The following is a 17,405-nucleotide window of genomic DNA, read 5'->3' as shown; positions in this document are numbered from 1 at the left end:
TAAAACCAACCCTCCGGAAAAGATAGGAAGTACAGATGCTGCGGATTCCGGACAGCCGCATTTACGTGTGGCCGGAAAAGATAGGACTTGTTCCCATCTTTTGACGGAATATACCGGCCGTTCCCATAGACTCCTATGAGAGCCATCAGAAAAGGGAAGGGGGAGGGAAATAAGCATGTCAAGCGCTGCTAACACCCCTTCCTCTCCCCTTGCCGGCAGCTCCCAATAGGCTTCTATGGGAGCTTCTATTGCCGCGATCAGCAAGAGGAGGGGGAAAGACTTTAGCAGCGCTAAACTCTGTCTTCCCAACCAACAGAATTCCAGGCTTGCTGGCGGATGAAAACTGAAACGCCTGTGTGAAAGAACCCCAAGTGCTTGATGTGTCAGATAAAAGGCCTGTCCCCAATCTCTATCACTGAACGTCTGAGCAAGATCCCTTTCCCATTCTTTTAGTGGATATGTTTTTGGAAAGGATTCTCGGTTATTGAATAAGGCATAAATAGGTTTAAATTCTTTAGTTTCTCTAGAAAATCTCTTAAATACAATAGATTATCTTGAAACAAACTGGGTTTATGATCACTTACAAAGTGGCAGATTTGTAGATGATATTGTGATGGATCTTCAGGATCAGATGGTATTGAGATACTAATGGAGCATATGATAAGTATTCCTCCCTGCTACAATTGCACCAGAGTAGTAATACCCAATACAGTCCATTTACAGATATTTCGGAAAGGGATAGTATATTGGAGTGGGTCTTCAGGAAGAAGCCCTTGGCGTTTCCCATGGTTATGGAATATGTTCCACGTTATAAACATATATCAGTTAATGGGGAAGATAGGATGGTATATGGAGTTGCTACAGAGGAATTATAAGCAAGGATTTGCTAAATTTACTATATGAACCCAATGTTTCTGGGATTCAGAACCTCATGATGAAGCTAATTGAGAGCCTAGAGTGGCTTAGTAATAATCATAGATATCTGGAAGACCCAGTCCTCCCACCCATCTATCCTTAGTAAGTATTTTATTAGCTGGACTAACTAGATTTCTGTTCTGTTCAAATGAATTATGTGACACCAGTCGGTTTATAACCGTAAAAAAAGCGTTTTGGTGGAGAGTGCAGGATAGTATAGTATAGTAATTTGGACGTAAAAGCATTCTAAAGATGGCTATCCTTCCTAGCCATGTTATTTCGAATTTAGAAAGTCTGAGGGATTCTTCTTGTAGCTCCATTGGTGTAGGCTCATAGATATATTCCTATGTGAAACGCTGAACAATCAGTGTTCAAACTGCGCAATAAGAGCACGAGCCGGCGATGATTTTTATGCTGGCTGAAACCGAATGACGAATGATTCTGGTTCACTGTTTAGTCTTTGGCTCGCATTTTAACTGGACCATTATATCGTTCAGTTCTGCTAGTTGGAATGAATTTCAGAATAATATTGTTCCGTCTAAACGCAGCATGAGATTTGTGTGTTTCCAATATGAGATATAGGCTAGTGGTTATAATGATAAAATAAGGATCAGCGGAGTTAGTGGGATGCCTTGTCTAGTGCCATTCATAATGCTAAATTCTGTTGATAGGGCGCCATTTGTAAAGACACAAGCGGAAGGATTGGAATACAAAGCAGATTTATCTTGAAAAAATGAACCCCCAAAACCCATTATAATCAAAGTCACAAACGCTTACACCCAATTTATGCATTACGCATAAATTGGGCATATACGCGTTTTTAAGTTACGCATTTTTAGCATCCAAAGATAACACTACAGGGGGCTTCCTAGACTTTAGAAAGTGTGTGATATTTAGTACTCTCCTAGTATTATCTGGTGCTTGACGGCCTTTCACAAATCCCACTTGATCTTCCCCAACTAATGTTGGTAGAATAGGGGCCAATCTAGAGACCAATATTCTTGCCTAGATTTTAGTGTCCAATTTTAATAATGAGATAAGTCAGAAGTTCTGGGGGACATCTGGGTTTTTCCCCGGTTTAGGCTGCCTGTCGACAGGCGATATGTCACTGCGTTATCCACAACGATAATCTGGCCGCATGTAACGCAGTGAACACTTTCCATAGGCTAACTATGGAAAGCACAGCCCGACACCCACGAGTAGAGTATCAGCGATTCTCCATTTGCTGGATTGAAATCGCAGCATCCTGCGATTTGCCGTGATTCTCTGCAGTAAGCCTATCTATTAGATAGGCTCACCGTGGAGACCTGTCAGTGCTCCCCCCTTCTAACCCGCAGCAATATTCCGTCACGGCCCGTAAACAGGCAGCCTTAGGGAGAGTAACTATTAAAGCCTGTTAGTTTTCCTTTGGGAAAGAACCTTCTGTAACTGCTAGCTGAAAGGTTTTGCACAAATGCGGAGATGGGATAGCTTGAAAAGTTTTATAGTAAGCAGTTTTGAGTCCATCTGGCCCAGTGATTTACCCACCAGTAAAGAATTAACATGTTTAAATACTTCTGCTACTGTGATGGGAGAGTCAGAGATTCTTTCTGGACTGTGGAGAAGTTGGGTAGATTAATCTTTTGTAAGAACGCTTGAACATGAACATGAGTTGCACTTGGAATCATGAAAGGGTCATCCTTCAGGTTATATAAAGCTGAATAATAGTCTCGAAAACTATTTGCTATATCTGCTGGATTCGTTAGTCTTCCTGCGTCATTTGGGCTTAGTATCTATGGGAGCTGTGATTTAAGATGTTGGGCCTTGAGTAGAGAAGCTGTTAGTTTCCCAGATTTATTGTTTTGTGAGTAATATTGGGTTTTGATTCTTTTTAGTTTTCTTTCGTATTCTGAAGCAATATGTTGTGAAGTGTCTGTCTACATTGTAATAGTTCACCGCTTGTTTTATTGTTTGTATTGATTTATTTTATGTTTCAAGGACTTTAATTTTGTCTAGTATTTCTGTAAAAGTTTCTTTCTTTTACAAGAAAATGCCCTATTCGTATAAGCAAGCCTCTTCTATATGCTGTGTGTGCATTCCGTATGACATGGGGGTTTATCTCATGTGTTGCATTGAGATTAAACTATTCCTGTGATAGCTTTCAAGGGTAATTCAATGTCCTGGAAGCTCCTGCAGTAGTCGTGTACCAGTCATCAAACTGCCGCAGTCAATCACTATCCTCAGAGGTCTTCTGCAAGAGCTTCAAAGACTGGAGTGGTTTCACTGGAGCTGAAGGTGGATCCAGGAAACTACAGGCCTGTGAGCCTGACTTCTATACCAGAAAAGATCTTTGAACAAATTATTAAACAGCATGTATGCAAGTACTTGGATGAGAATGGAGTAATTAACCAGAGCCAGCATGGGTTTGTAACAAACAAGTCACGCCAGACAAATCTAATTTCCTTCTATGACAGAATCACTGACTGGGTTGATCAGGGAGATGCGGTGAATATAGTATATCTTGACTTTAGTAAAGCATTTGACAAAGTATCTAACACCATACTTATTGAAAAAATGGCCAAATGTGGGATTGACAAGGCAACTGTTCACAATTGGCTGAGTGATCGTACTCAAAAAGTGGTTATAAATGGCTGCACATCCAAGTGGAAGAATGTATCAAGTGGGGTACCACAAGGCTCTGTCCTAGGCCCAGTGTTGTTCAAAATTTTTATAAATGATCTGGAGGAGGTAATTGATGAGGAACTGATCAAATTTGCCGACGACACAAGGCTAGGAGGGATAGCTGACACTAGGGAAGAGAGAGAGAGTATTCAAAAAGATCTAGAAAAGTCCTACATCTGGCAAGAAAAATGAAAAAAGCACATACAGAATGGGAGGAATTAGGCTAAGTAGCAGCACATGTGAAAAAGACTTGGGTATACTAATAGATCATAGTGTTACATCTGTCAGCACATGGTTAATCTTTTTGCCAGCACACCTAGTTTCTTTAGGTTCTTCCAGACTTGCCAGGGTTAACTGCTCCTGTGCCTTCTAGTCTAGGTTAATTTTCCTGCTAGTGTCTGAGAGGTGTGGCTGGTGATTGACTTGTCTGGCAGCCAACCAGCTTCGCCCGCCTCCCTATAAGATCCAGCTCTTGCTGCCTGGGAGTTGCCGTTTATTTTCCAGTCATCCCTGAGCAGTCCTCCTGCTCAGACCTGCTGTCTGTTTGGCTCCGGTACTATGGTTCCATTCCCTGTGTGTCTGACTTTGGTCCTGCTCCAGTGAAAGTTACCTTGTCTTGATCCAGCTTTGCCTGTGTTCTGTGGTTTTCCTGTCGTGTTGGTTTATGCTATTGGTCTAGCCTATCAGTACTAGTAAGTTCTCTTCAGCATAGGTACTGCGGTTCCTTTCTGTCCTGCTACTAGGCAGCGTAGGGTCAGTGTTGGCGGCCTGGACCTGTCCACCTTTGGGGCTACCTCCAGGAAGGGACATTGGCGTGGGTGATGGTCAGGGAGTCCCACGCTGTGTGTACCTGTGCACACTTCTAACACTGTAACACATAGACTGAACATGAGTCAACAATGTGATGCAACAGCCAAAAAGGCAAACACAGTTCTGAGATGTATTAAGAGAAGCATAGAGTCTAGATCACATGAGGTAATTATCTGCCTCTACTCTTCCTTGGTCAGACCTCATCTGGAATACTGTGTCCAATTCTGGGCACCCCACTTTAAAAAAGACCTAGAAAACTGGGTCAAACTGGAGCAAATTCAGAGAAGAGTTACCAAGATGGTGAGCTGTCTGCAAATCATGTCCTATGAGGAACGGGTAAAGGATCTGGGAATGTTTAGCTTGCAAGAAAGAAGGCTGAGAGAAGACTTAATAGCTGTCTACAAATATCTGAAGGGCTGTCACAGTGCAGAGGGATCAGCCCTATGCTCATTTGCACAAGGAAAGACTAGAAGCAATGGGATAAAACTGAAAGGGAGGAGACACAAATTGGATATTAGAAAAAACTTTCTGACAGTGAGGGTGATCAATGCGTGGAACAGGTTACCATGGGAGGTGGTGAGTTCTCCTTCAATGGAAGTGCTTAAACAAAGGCTGGACAAATATCTGTCTGGGATGATTTAGTGAATCCTGCACTGAGCAGGGGGATGGACTAGATGACCCTGGAGGTCCCTTCCAACTCTGCCATTCTATGATTCTACTGGACATTTAACTGGTGAGTATTGATAGTTTGCTATTTTATTATATTCCCTTCTTTTAAGTAGTTTTTTTAACGTTTCGAAAATGCCTTTTAAGACCTTAAACAGGTTGTCCAAACCAGAAATCTGAAGACCCCCAACCATAAGCCAATTACCAGAGGTCAAGGTATAATCAAAATACTAACCACCACCTGTCTGTGAGTGACTGTGTGCATTACACGTGATGATGTCACCATCATGTGAACAGTCACCGGGGCTCTGAGCACTGCCCCGATCACATGACTGTGACATCATCACAGGTCCTAAAACAGCAGCCTTGTGCTTACAATTCCAATCTTGCGCCACCAGAGACACTGTGTGTGTGCGTGTGTGTGTGTGTGTGTATATATATGGGGCAAACCATTTAATGCCCTGCACTAGACTTTGCACATGTATCCATTCTCTCTGGTGTGTAATAATCTCTAAGTTATTGTTCTTCTTGGGTTACCTTTGGATGCGTTGTACACTACAATTTGCTAATGTATCTTCATCTTCAGAATTGCTCCCTTTACACGTCCAATCTTATAACTAATAGAGATCCGAGCATTCCTGTGGTTTCCAACAAGACTGTACAAAAGCAGAGAGTTTTATGGCAGCTCATACCTGCTGCTCCAACATAGTGTAAATGGTTGGTTATTAGCAGTTTTCTGTATATACAGTATTGGTGTAGGTGAAGACACCTCATTACCTCTCAAGTTTTTGTTTTTCACACTTTTATATCATTGATAATATATATTCTAACTTTTTATTATTTCACTTGCTCTTTTGCTAAGTTTAGAGTATTTAAAGAACAGTTTTTGTCTGTTGTGCAGAAGAATATATTAGATGAGGATGTATTATTTACACGCTTGTATTTAATTATGCAATGTCCAGGTGTGAAGATGCGACATGTGTCCAACTTTATATTTCTTATGAACCATTTATTGCTCGATTCATTTAAAGCATCCGCACATGCAAAGTGCGCTGCCATCAGTGAGCGCTCGGCAGGACTTCTCACGAGGTAGCCGCCTTTGAAGTTCTTCCAGCCCTTGTGTTGTCAGTCATACAATTTACTGAATTTATTCTTCTTTCATCTGTCACTGAGAATTGATGGGAACTTAAAGGGATTTTCCAGTTTCATATGAGTTAAGTTTTATCACTGCGTAATGTATACTTTGTGTTTGAATTTCAAATTATTTTCAATATCTCTGCTTGCTGTCTTGTTTACATCCAAGGACGGAAAATCTGAAGTGATTGATGGAATCTTGTATAAGATATACTTATGGTATAAGGTATATCATAAGATATACTTGTATAAGATATACTAAGGTATACTTATGTAAGATATTTAGGTAAGGTATACTTTGGGTAAAAGGCACATCATAAGGTATATCATGTTTACAGTTTGAGCATTCTCGGAATGCAGAAGACATGCTCTGGCTGTTTATCAATGCCAGGAGCATCTCTTGAGCTGTTCCTTATGGAGCTTTTCCTACTGGAGCACACCCCATGGAGCATACTCGGGTTGTGCTGGCTGTGCTCTGTTCAAAAGCAGGGTTAAAAACAAAGTATCAAAAGTGCAAAAAGTCTTATGCAGTTTATTCTGGACAGTTGTGTAGCAAAGAAATGGATGCAGAAACGGCAAGGATGTACCTGTTAAATAAAGGTCTCTATAGGGGATGATTGCCGGGCACATAAGCACCCAACAGCCGTCCCATGGACTGCTGCCTGACTATTAGTAGTCGTTCAAGTGAATGGAGGAGGTGCGGGCCGGAGATCGTTCTGATCCCCCCGCCTCTATTCAGGCGTCACTCACACATTGCTCCTATTTAAGTAGCCCAACAGTCGTTTGTTTTATAGCTTTGTTATAAACCAAGGAACTCCGACAAGTGAGTGATTTCTAGTTCTGTGTCCTGTGGATGGCCGCATAGGAATGGGCCGATTATTGCCCGAATTTGCTGTTTACACAGTTCGATTCTGGCTGGCATGTACCCTTAAGTATAAAGCCCATTCTTTGTGTGATAATGATTTATGGTGTGCTCTGGCTGGTCTGTACTGAGCAGGTTGGAGTGGAGTGGTTTGAAGATGCTCCCTCTACAGGCTGTTCATGATTGCATCAGTTGGATCATGAGCGCTGTGCACTCCAGCAGGTCACATGATTCACTCTATGATGTCACAGATTACTCTGGGAGTAATCCAACTATGTGAAAATGAAAATGCTTAGAACACTCTCATGTAGAGTGCTCTGCCTGTTTGTATGGCAGTTGGGCATGCCCAGAATGGATTTGGGTTCTTTCTGACAGCAAGCCAAGATCTTGAAATTGTAAGGAATCAAAGCACATCAGAAAGTTGCATATATTTTTTTAAATTATACAATTATTAGAGGGGTTGTCTGGTTTATAAAATCCATGTTCAAGTGCGTTACTAGAGAATACTGAGGTAATTAAAGAGTGTCCGCCGATCAGGATCCTCATCAGCCAGAGCAGAGAGTGAGTGGAGGACCTGAACTGTGTAATGCTTCATTGCCCCTGTGGTGGTGCTGTAGAGAAATTGAAAACTAAGGCTGGTTTCATACGGGCTACAAAATCCCATGTGAAGCCCATGTTTTCCAATGGGTTCCTTCACATTATCGATGTTTTGTAGGCTGCTACATTACGAGACTAGAAAACCGTAGCATATTCTATACAGCCACGATTTGCGATGTTTTGTAGCCCATATTTCCCTATGGAGCCTTCTTGTTTATCACATCGTATCACATCGAACAAACGTGCGATTTTCATGCGATGTGAAGCGATTTCAACATTAGAAAGTCCTATTAACTTTCTCGCTATAAAACGTGCGAGCGGGCAGCAGCGCCACAATGCTACAAAATCGTGTGCACATAGCAGCAATATCTCTGTCGCCTGTGTGAAAGGACTTCATTTCTGATAACAGTTAAAGCATAAGCTGTTGCCTTAGTAGGGTATAAAATTAGTTTCTACCAGTGGTCCTAAAGCAGAGTGGTATCTAGACTTTCCTTCCCCCCCAGGCCAGAGAATCACTTTGCTGCCCTATCACTCTGAATATTCTGGTCAAATCCCAGTGGCTCGTTAGTTTGTGCTCACATGGCATTAATCCATGTTGGATTTTTCACCAGGGAAGGGAAAAGGTGAATGGCTCTCATAGTTTCTGCAATATGGCTCCTCAGCACAAAATGCCCACATGGCCCAAAAATGGATGTGATGCTCTACAGCGATACCTCATGGCAATGTCTTTCTAACTTGGAGAGACTCCTTTCCACCTGCCTCTTGGGGCCCTTTTCCACGGGCTGGGAAATTGTTCAGATAACAGCGATTAGCAAGAATTGGAACAATTATCGTTTAGTCTAAATGCATGCACGACTGAACGGTGAACGATAAATGTATTCGCTGTTCAGTTTCTGCATGTATAAAAACGGAATGACGGATCGGAACACTCTACCAATTTAGTCTGAATGGAGACAAGCGGGCTGGAACAATTTCCAGACCACTCCACTTCCATTCAGTAGCGATAATGGTTCTTGTATAAAAGCACAGGAGCGATTAGTGTTGCCAACCTGATTTTTCTTTCCTTTTTTCTGGACAACCTATCCAAAAATTACACATAGCTGAAATTCTTTTGGACACCAATGAATATTAAAGATTATGAGTGATACATGTCTACAGCCCACAATACTGATATGTACACATTAGTGGTATTCACTAGCTCAAAAGCATCATAATTACAATTATAAGGTCTTCCAGCTTAAAAAAACACGGATGCATCAAGTCTTTTTTGGATAGTGGAATAAAGTGCCTTGTTTAAAGACAGTTGACAGCTCTGGTGGTGCCCTGCTGTAAATCCCTGGGGAAAATATACGCAAACAGGGGATAGAAAACTACCTCCACAGTGCAACCTTTACTATAGGTCAAGTCAATGTTCGACCATTCAATAAGCCTTGAGAATAAGACTAATGATGTAAGCCAACCTATAGTCTTCTTCAGAAGGAAAATACACCCATCTGTAGACGGGTTGTTCAGGGTGGTTGCCCCTCATCAGTGCAGAGCAGGGTACTGGTTGGCTGGTTGAGAGACCTTTAAAGTAGATCTGAGGGCTATAAAGTTTCCCTCTAATGCGTCAGTAGGTGATGCTGTGGAGGTACTTTTCCATTCCCTAGTTGCATTCTTTATTTTCACAGAGCATTGCATGTCCTATAAACAGTAACACTCCACCCCCCACCCCTGACACCAACTTGTCGCATTCCTCAAGGAAAAACCGTATTTGCCCCCACAGACCCAAATTAAAGGTCTCTTACCCAGCCAACCAGTACCCTATTCTGCACTTATGAGGGGCAAACACCTACAAACAGCCTGTTGGAAGATGGGTGTTTTTTCGTTCTGGACAACACTCTGATTTGGCTTATATCCTTAGTCATGTCAGGGCATATTGAAAGGTTGAACGTTAACCCTTTCCAATCCACTGTCTGACGTCTGAAGACATTATGATTTAAGGCTGTACAGCTCTGATGTTGGAAGACGTCTGTCGGGGTTCTCTTACTGTATATTGCCAGCCTCTTTGCTGTTGGAGTCTATCCAACGTGTCGCCTCATGCAGTACTGGTTTTAGCCAGCATATAGCGCTGTTGTATAACGGCAGAAAAAGAGTAAGCCCCCTAGAAAAACCAGGATACAAATTGGATTGGAAAGGGTTAACTTATAGGAAGTCACCTTCCAATAGGGGGTGCTGTGGAGATACTATTCTATCCCCTATTTGCATAGAAAAATTTGATAAATTCCCAAAGTTCTGTACAGGGTATGACTGCCATGACTTAAACCTTCATTATTTGACTTCTGTTTGCTATTTTGCTTCTTGGTAACTCCAATGATATATTGTTTCACCTTCCCATTATCTCACCAGGTGTTACCTGACCATGGTCTACACTTCGCTGGATTTGTCATTGCCTTCATTGTATCCTTCCTATTGACTTGTGCTGTGTTTGTCTTTCTTTACCACACCAAGTGGCTAAAACGGAGAATGACTGTAAGTTATTTTATCTTGTTTTTGTGTTTATTAATCACAGAACAGGAAATATCTCATGTATTTCATTTTAGTTTCATTAAAGGTGTTGTCTGAGTTATATAAAGGCTTCTCACCGGGTCCACCATGCTATAATATAACAAATCAACTCATACTTACTGCTTCACTCTCCCTGCTCGTCCCCTGCCACTGGCTCTGGTCCCCACTGTGTTTGTCTACAGGCTGCCTGTGATGTCTTAGAGCGTCCATGACCGCCCGTATCACATCTTGCATTCAAGCTAGAGGCAGTACAACAAGGTACTAGAGCCTCTATGACCACTCGTATCACATCTTGCCTCTAAGCTTAGAGGTGGCTGAACAGGGTAGTAGAGCCTCCATGCTCACCAGTATCACATCTTGCATTCAAGCTAGAGGCAGTACAACAGGGTACTAGAGCCTCTATGACTGCTTGTATCACATCTTGTATCCAAGCTAGAGGCGGACGAACAGGGTAGTAGAGCCTCCAAGCTTGCTCGTATCACATCTTGTATTTAAGCTACAGGTGGTACAACAGGGTCCATGCCCGCCCATATCACATTTTGTATCCAAGCTAGAGGCGGTACAACAGAGTAGTAGAGCCTCCATACCCGCCCATATCACATTTTGTATCCAAGCTAGAGGCGGCCCAACAGAGTAGTAGAGCCTCCATGCTCACTTGTATCACATCGTGTATCCAAGCTAGAGGCAGTACAACAGGGTACTAGAACCTCCATGCCCTCCCGTATCACATCTTGTATCCAAGCTAGAGGCTCTTTTTGCTCTGATATTGTAATCACTCACTTATATCAATGTAATAATCACACAATGTTTCAGTTGATTCCGACAACTCCTTCCTGGTGCGTGATATTTTTGACAGTGCATGTATTAGTTATTTTGCTCGTTGTGCTGCCCTGGTTTTCCCTGAATGGATGGAGCCCAGGAAGTTATATAACATCCAGTCTGTTCCACAAACATAAAATGCCTTGCTCCTCTGCCTCAGGCTTCACTCATCTCTTACTGTTCACAAGCCGTATATAATATTTAGTGGGGCTGTGAGGGGACCGCTGGGATTGTATCATGTTTTTTTACTTCATGCAGATCCAATAATGGCTATTTTGATGTGCTAAGAAATGTATTAGATAGACAAAATGCACAAGAATCCTGTTCCTTAGCAAAATCGCCTTTAATGCCAGCCTTAAATTTTGTGCTTTATCTTACATTCCCAGGGACAATCACATCAAATTAACAGCATGCAAAAAAGTGGATCTCCAGCGCAATCGTCTGACGGTGTTCCAGAAGACTTGACTGGGATTGACCGCTTGATTGACATAATCTGCCTTGAAGAGGCAGAAAACATGCTGCAAGCATTGGAGGAGTGAGTGTTTGTTGTGTCTTCCTTTTTTATTCTTTTTGGAAGTTGGAAGTTAAATCAACAGCAAAGAATACAAATTTCACCAAAATAATTAGCCCTCATGGGGTGGAGTTTTTTTTTTGTTTTTTTTCCGTTGTTGACGCTCTTATCAATAATGGAACCTCAGCTCATCAAATAAATTAAGTTTAAGGATTTCAAGATGTAAAATCCTTGCCTTCCCCACTTCAGAAAACCACATAGGACCTTTCTTTGCATAGTAATTAGACTTTGGCTTATGAGCTGCTCTATTAAAATGACTACCTGCATTCGTGCCTTGAAGTGTTGGAACACCTGTTTTATCCTTACATCCATCTGCTGTCCTCAGAGAGGAAACTACGGAAAAATAATAGCAAAACAGCTCTGTTCTATATTTTCAGAGCAGTACAATAGCTCATGGTGCTCTACTTGGGGCCATCATTGGCATATCTATGAGGGGAGCAGAGGCTGCCACGTTATATCAAGGGGAGAGCAGGTCGCCAACACCACATGTAATTATATGGGCTCATTTGGGATTTGAAACCAGGAACTCTTGTACCCTAAGCAAGGATCATACCCCTAGACCAACAAACCAACTTAAGTCCAGTATTACTAGTATTAATTTGCTGGGAAGTTAGAGAGAGGTGAGTCTTGGTTGATTTATCACATAAGCGAGTCCTACTTGCAAGCTTTGTAGCAGTAGAGGTCTTACCCTGGTTATTACCCTTCTAGATAGTCATTGGGAGTCTTCATCTGTAGCTGGCAAATGGCTCCTAAATGTTGGCGATCCAGCAGTTTGTTGAACCAGAGGTTCTTGGCAGCAGTTCTCAGCAACAGCTCAATCAGCACATCTCTTCACCAGAAGCAATCATCACTGCTCTGTTCAGCCTCATTATGTAGTAACTCAGAACCCTTTTCTGGAAGTTTCCAGCACATTCCTATTACTCATGCTCTGTGAAGTCCATAGAATATAATGCCTCTATTGTCTATTGATTTCTACTGCCTTTAGTGGCGAATTGTAATATTGCAGTCTGTCCATTGACTTCAATGGGGCTGGCTTTATACTAATTGTAGCAGAGGCAGCCTGCCACCCTGCTGCATGGCATATGCTTAACCTCTTAGTGACCAAGCCTGTTTGAAAATGTCCCATGATGCATGTAAATGCGTAGAGCAGTCTGGTGGGTGGACTCAATCATCTCTACAAGCTGCATGTTTAGCCAAAAAGTTTGCCCCTCTTGCATCCCCAGGTGTGGATGACACCTACTATGTCATCCACGCACTACTCTAAGGTCTCGTACCTGCGCTGCAATGCTTGGTACCAGTGCATGCACAGATAGTCTCCTGAAGGGAAAGTCTATCTGCGCATGCGTTGCTACCAGACATTGTGGTGTAGGAACAAGACTTCAGAGTGGTGTGTGGATGACGTAGTTCTTACACCGGACCCCTAATTTCCTCACTAACAGCATTGTCATTGTGCCATGTAAGGACTTCTTAGTAAATTCTTTCATTGGTTTTATTTCCAGTTTGGAAATAGGTAATATGACGCAGGCGGACGCTAGTTTAGAAGGTTGTCGAGTCCAGATCTACAAAGGTGTAACGGCAATACTACTGAGAAATATGACAGAGGTGGGGAATCTATCGCCTCTGGAGGAGAAGAGAATGAATATGATCCTAAGCGGCCAATGGATTGACCTTGAGAAGAAAACACAAGAAGAACGTCGGAGGAAGATGGTAGCTTTGACGGCAGAATGTCATTTAGATAGTAAGAAACAAATGGACACTCTGCATCGCAAGCAGAAGGAGGTCACTGAGGAGATGGAGGCGATCCTGAAAAATTCCGGGGAAAAGGTATGTTCTCAAGGAAGTAACATGGTTACAAGCCACTGATTTTTACTATCTTCGCCTTACATATTCCAGGTATAGTTTTTTTTAACTGGAGGCAAGCTCATTTGCATACTCTTTTCCCCAAGGAGCACTTCCTGAAAAATAGGTCTACGGAACACTTGGCTCTCTACAGTGAGAACCAGTATCCTCCCACCTGCATCTAAGGTATCTCAACCAATACCCTGCTCTGTAGTGATGAGGTGCAAAAACCCCAAAACAGTGCCATCTAGGGAGTGTTTTCCTTTTGAAGGAGTTTCTGATTTAGCTGCTATGAGAAAGTGTACTTCCTTCTCGAAGAGAGCTAATTTGCATATCACTTCAGAGAAAACATATATATTGCATGGTGTTATCTTATAACCACAGCATAGGAAACCAAATGGCAAAAATGAAAGCTCCAGGTCATGCTACACCTCTAGGCCAGTTCCCTACTATTTGCTAATGCTTTAGTGCATGCAGTGGCTGTAGACTATGCATGTCTACCTTACCGATAAGGAAGAGGGATGGGTCCAACCTTAGCTTAGTCTCCTGTATCTACAAGCCCCAAAGCAGCTACAGGGCCTGTTTCTTTGCTTCTAGACTGAAGGAACTGTTGTGGTATAGCCAGTACCCATCCTCTTTGGGTTCTGCAGCATCACTTGGAGTTTTCCATGTATGAAACATGACATCCAGGCTCCAGCTCTAACTGCCAGGCATGGAAAACAATCTTAGATCCTGGCTGTATAATCCCTTATATGCTTTGGTCAATAGGGACCACAGCATGAAAGTGGTTGACAAGAAAATGCGCTCCCTCTGTCACCCATTGGCACTCCGCAATGTGATCATGGTGTGATGATGGGTTGCCGTGACAAATGGAGGCTTGATCAAAGCCTCCGAGTTTGCCATGTAAACTAGCCTCTTAAACCCTACCAAAGAGTTGTCAGGGCCACCTTTCACAGCTACATTAGTGGATCAATAAAAATGTTGTGAGTCTTGGAATTGCAGGGATGGAAGTACAGGTTTTTTTTTTAGGTGTTTTTATAGTGTAAAAGTAGTAACACATTATTAAGAAAATAATAGTGAGATTGCCGCAATTGTATTGACTCACAGAATGAAGTTAACATGTCATTTATACCATAAGACAAATACCATTTAATAAAAACTTTGGCAAGATTTCAGGTTTTATTTCCAGCCCTCTCAAAAAATGAATAAAAGTTAAACAATACATTATAAGTACCTCAAAGAAGTGTCATTAAAAATACCAAAATTGAAATCTTGGGTCCATGTCCACAAAACTCTCCAGATCTCAATCCCATTGAGAACCTCTGGTCAATCCTCAGAAAGCGGGTGAACAAATAAAAACACAGAAATTGTGAAAAACTCCAAGCACTTATTAGGCAAGAATGGGTTGCCATCATTCAGGGTGTGACCCGGAAGCTGAAATCCGGCGCGAATTGCAGAAGTATGGGGTAAAAAAAAGGGTCAACATTGTAAATATTAAGGTTAGGTTCACACTTGCCGTATTCCCGTCCGAAATCTCGCGGTTTGGCCGCAGCAAAAACCGTGAGATTTCCGACTGGAGAACCGCGGCGGCTTTGAAGCGGTCCGGCCGCTAAACAAAAATCCGACTGTAAACAGACATGCTGCTTCTTTTGAAACCGCGGCTGCGGCCGCCGCAGCCGCGGTTTCAACCGGATTTACCGCAGCGGATTAGCCGTCCCATGTGGACGAGGTTTCTGAGAAACCTCGTCCACATGGCTGGCTAATCCCAAGATTAGCACCCGCGGGCGGTTTTGCCGCGGGCGGTTTTGCCGCGGGCGGATCTACTGCGGCAGGACCGCGGCAAATCCGCCCTGTGTGAACCTAGCCTAAGTCTTTTTTCTTAACCTGATGTATTTTTCAATAAAAGCTTAAAAACTTCTGAAATACTTATAATTGTACTTCAGTAGACCCATAGGACTATCTGACCTAAAGATCTAAAAACCCTGAAGCAGCAAACTTTGAAAAAACCTAAATTTATGTCCGTCTCTAAACTTTTGGCCACTTTCTAAATACGTCTAATGTATACATATTGTAGTGTAGGATATGGGGAGTGACAGCTCATCTCCTGCCCTAGATCAGACTTAGACTAATTTCACATCTACACGAGGGATTCCATTTTCCTGCTTCGTTATGGGATTAGGAAAACAGAATCCCCTGGATGAACTGATCCATTTTATAACGGAACCAAACTTTGCCGAAAGGACCCTGTTGACTATGATGTGGGCCGTTTGGTTTCTGCACCTGTAAGCACGACTTTTTCGTTGACACAGATGTGAATAGAGCCTTACGTGGTCTTTGTGGTTTAAGTAGCATTGCAAAACAGGACTTTTCTCACATCCATAGTCCTGGTTAACTTGCTGCAATCTTCTAGAACATCCACGGTGAATCATTCTTTATTGTCATATTACAAGATGAATAAATGGCTAACGGACCCCTGAGGCTTTTAAACTTTGAAAGGTCGCTGTAAACACCAACAAATGCAGTAAGACAACACTCGGCTTACCTTCTGATGTATGGATTAGTTTAGCTAATAGATAAGGGATATACAGAGCCACGATCTGGAGGAAAGAAGGAGAAATACTAAGACGTTTTGTAGCCTGCTCTCTTACTAATAGTGCTATGTGCCAAGAATACATAATGCTCTGAGCGCCATCTTTTCTGGCTATTATTATTTTTAACCCCTTAAGGATGCAGACATTTTTAAATAAATTTTTATATTCTCCTCTCGACATTTAAAAATCCATAAGATTTTAAATTCTTCTGCCTGTGTAGCCGCCTGAGGGCTTATTTATTTATTTATTTATTTTTTTGGGGGGGGGGGGGCGAGTTGCATTTTTCAATTTTTTTTTTTTACTTTTAATATACTTTATCAGTACAACAATGAAAAAAGATTTTTTCCATGTTTTTTTTACTTTTTTTTTTTTGTCCTCTAGGGAGACTTGAACCTGTGATCATTTGATAGCTTATACTATATGCTGCAATGCTTTAGTATGGAAGTATATCGTACTTCTATCAGCATTGTATTAAGACATGCCTGTGTACAGCAGCCCTGGAAGCTTTCAGAAGGCCCCACGCTGCCATGGTACTCAGGCAGCACCTTGAGATCTCATTGTTGGGGGGGGGGGGGGGGGGGTTGGGACTGTCAGTTGAGGAATTTAAATGCTGTTCTCACAATTCACAGTGGCATTTAAAGGCTTAACAAAGACAGCTAACGTCTGCCGTTTATTGCGTGGGCTCAGTTCTCGAACATGCGCCATACAAACCCAGCATACCTAGACCATACATATATGTCCTGGGGTGGTTAGGGGTGGATAGAAGCAAGCATCCCTTTAATTCTGGAGAGTCAGGTTGTTAGGAAAAATAGTTGATATTCATTCTTCAGACATCAATCAATGATAATTGGGAAATATGCAGAATTAGAGAATATAATGTAAGCAGCCTTATTGTAGTCTTAGCAAGTTTCAAACATACGATATGTCAAGGTAGGACAATGGTGACTGTCTTGCAGTAGCACATCCCACCGCAAGTCTCAAGAATGACTGGATCCCAACCCATGTTTCCACTTTTGTGGTCCCACTCCATTGACATCAACGGCATTATCAATGGAAGCCTCTTGTGTAAGTCTCCAGGATGTTCTGCAGTCATTTTTTAAGTTAAGTGGGAGTTCCAGGCTTGCCTCTGGTTTCACACTTATGTTTACTTTTGTTGGTCTTTAATTGTTACAGTTGTACTTTGATAATTAGTTGGTCAAGGGTTGTCTACCTATTAGAAACCCCAGCAATCAGCTATAATCTGTGGGCAAACCCAATTTCCCTGTAGCGCCCATCATAGGGGCAATGTTGTAGTACTCAGTTATTATTAAAATCATTGGGCGGTCCTTGCTGGGTCTTTCAGAGTGTGATATATTATTTGTAACCATTCTCCACTCTTATTAATGAGTGAAGG

General features: G+C 42.2%; 1 protein-coding gene across 1 annotated transcript in view; it reads left to right on the top strand.

Moving 5' to 3' along the window:
• The window catches only part of EVC2 (EvC ciliary complex subunit 2), a 127,608-nt gene that overhangs the window by 35,769 nt on the left and 74,434 nt on the right, over positions 1-17,405 (top strand). The window contains exons 8-10 of the mRNA XM_066573293.1: positions 10,034-10,156; positions 11,398-11,546; positions 13,082-13,406. Of these exons, the coding sequence (XP_066429390.1) occupies positions 10,034-10,156; positions 11,398-11,546; positions 13,082-13,406 (597 nt within the window). The remainder of the gene's footprint in view (positions 1-10,033; positions 10,157-11,397; positions 11,547-13,081; positions 13,407-17,405) is intronic.

The sequence above is a fragment of the Eleutherodactylus coqui genome, chromosome 7 (assembly GCF_035609145.1).
Source record: "Eleutherodactylus coqui strain aEleCoq1 chromosome 7, aEleCoq1.hap1, whole genome shotgun sequence".
NCBI classification, from domain to species: domain Eukaryota; kingdom Metazoa; phylum Chordata; class Amphibia; order Anura; family Eleutherodactylidae; genus Eleutherodactylus; species Eleutherodactylus coqui.
Note: the sequence above shows the minus strand (reverse complement) of the source record. Positions and strands in the feature narration are given on the sequence as shown.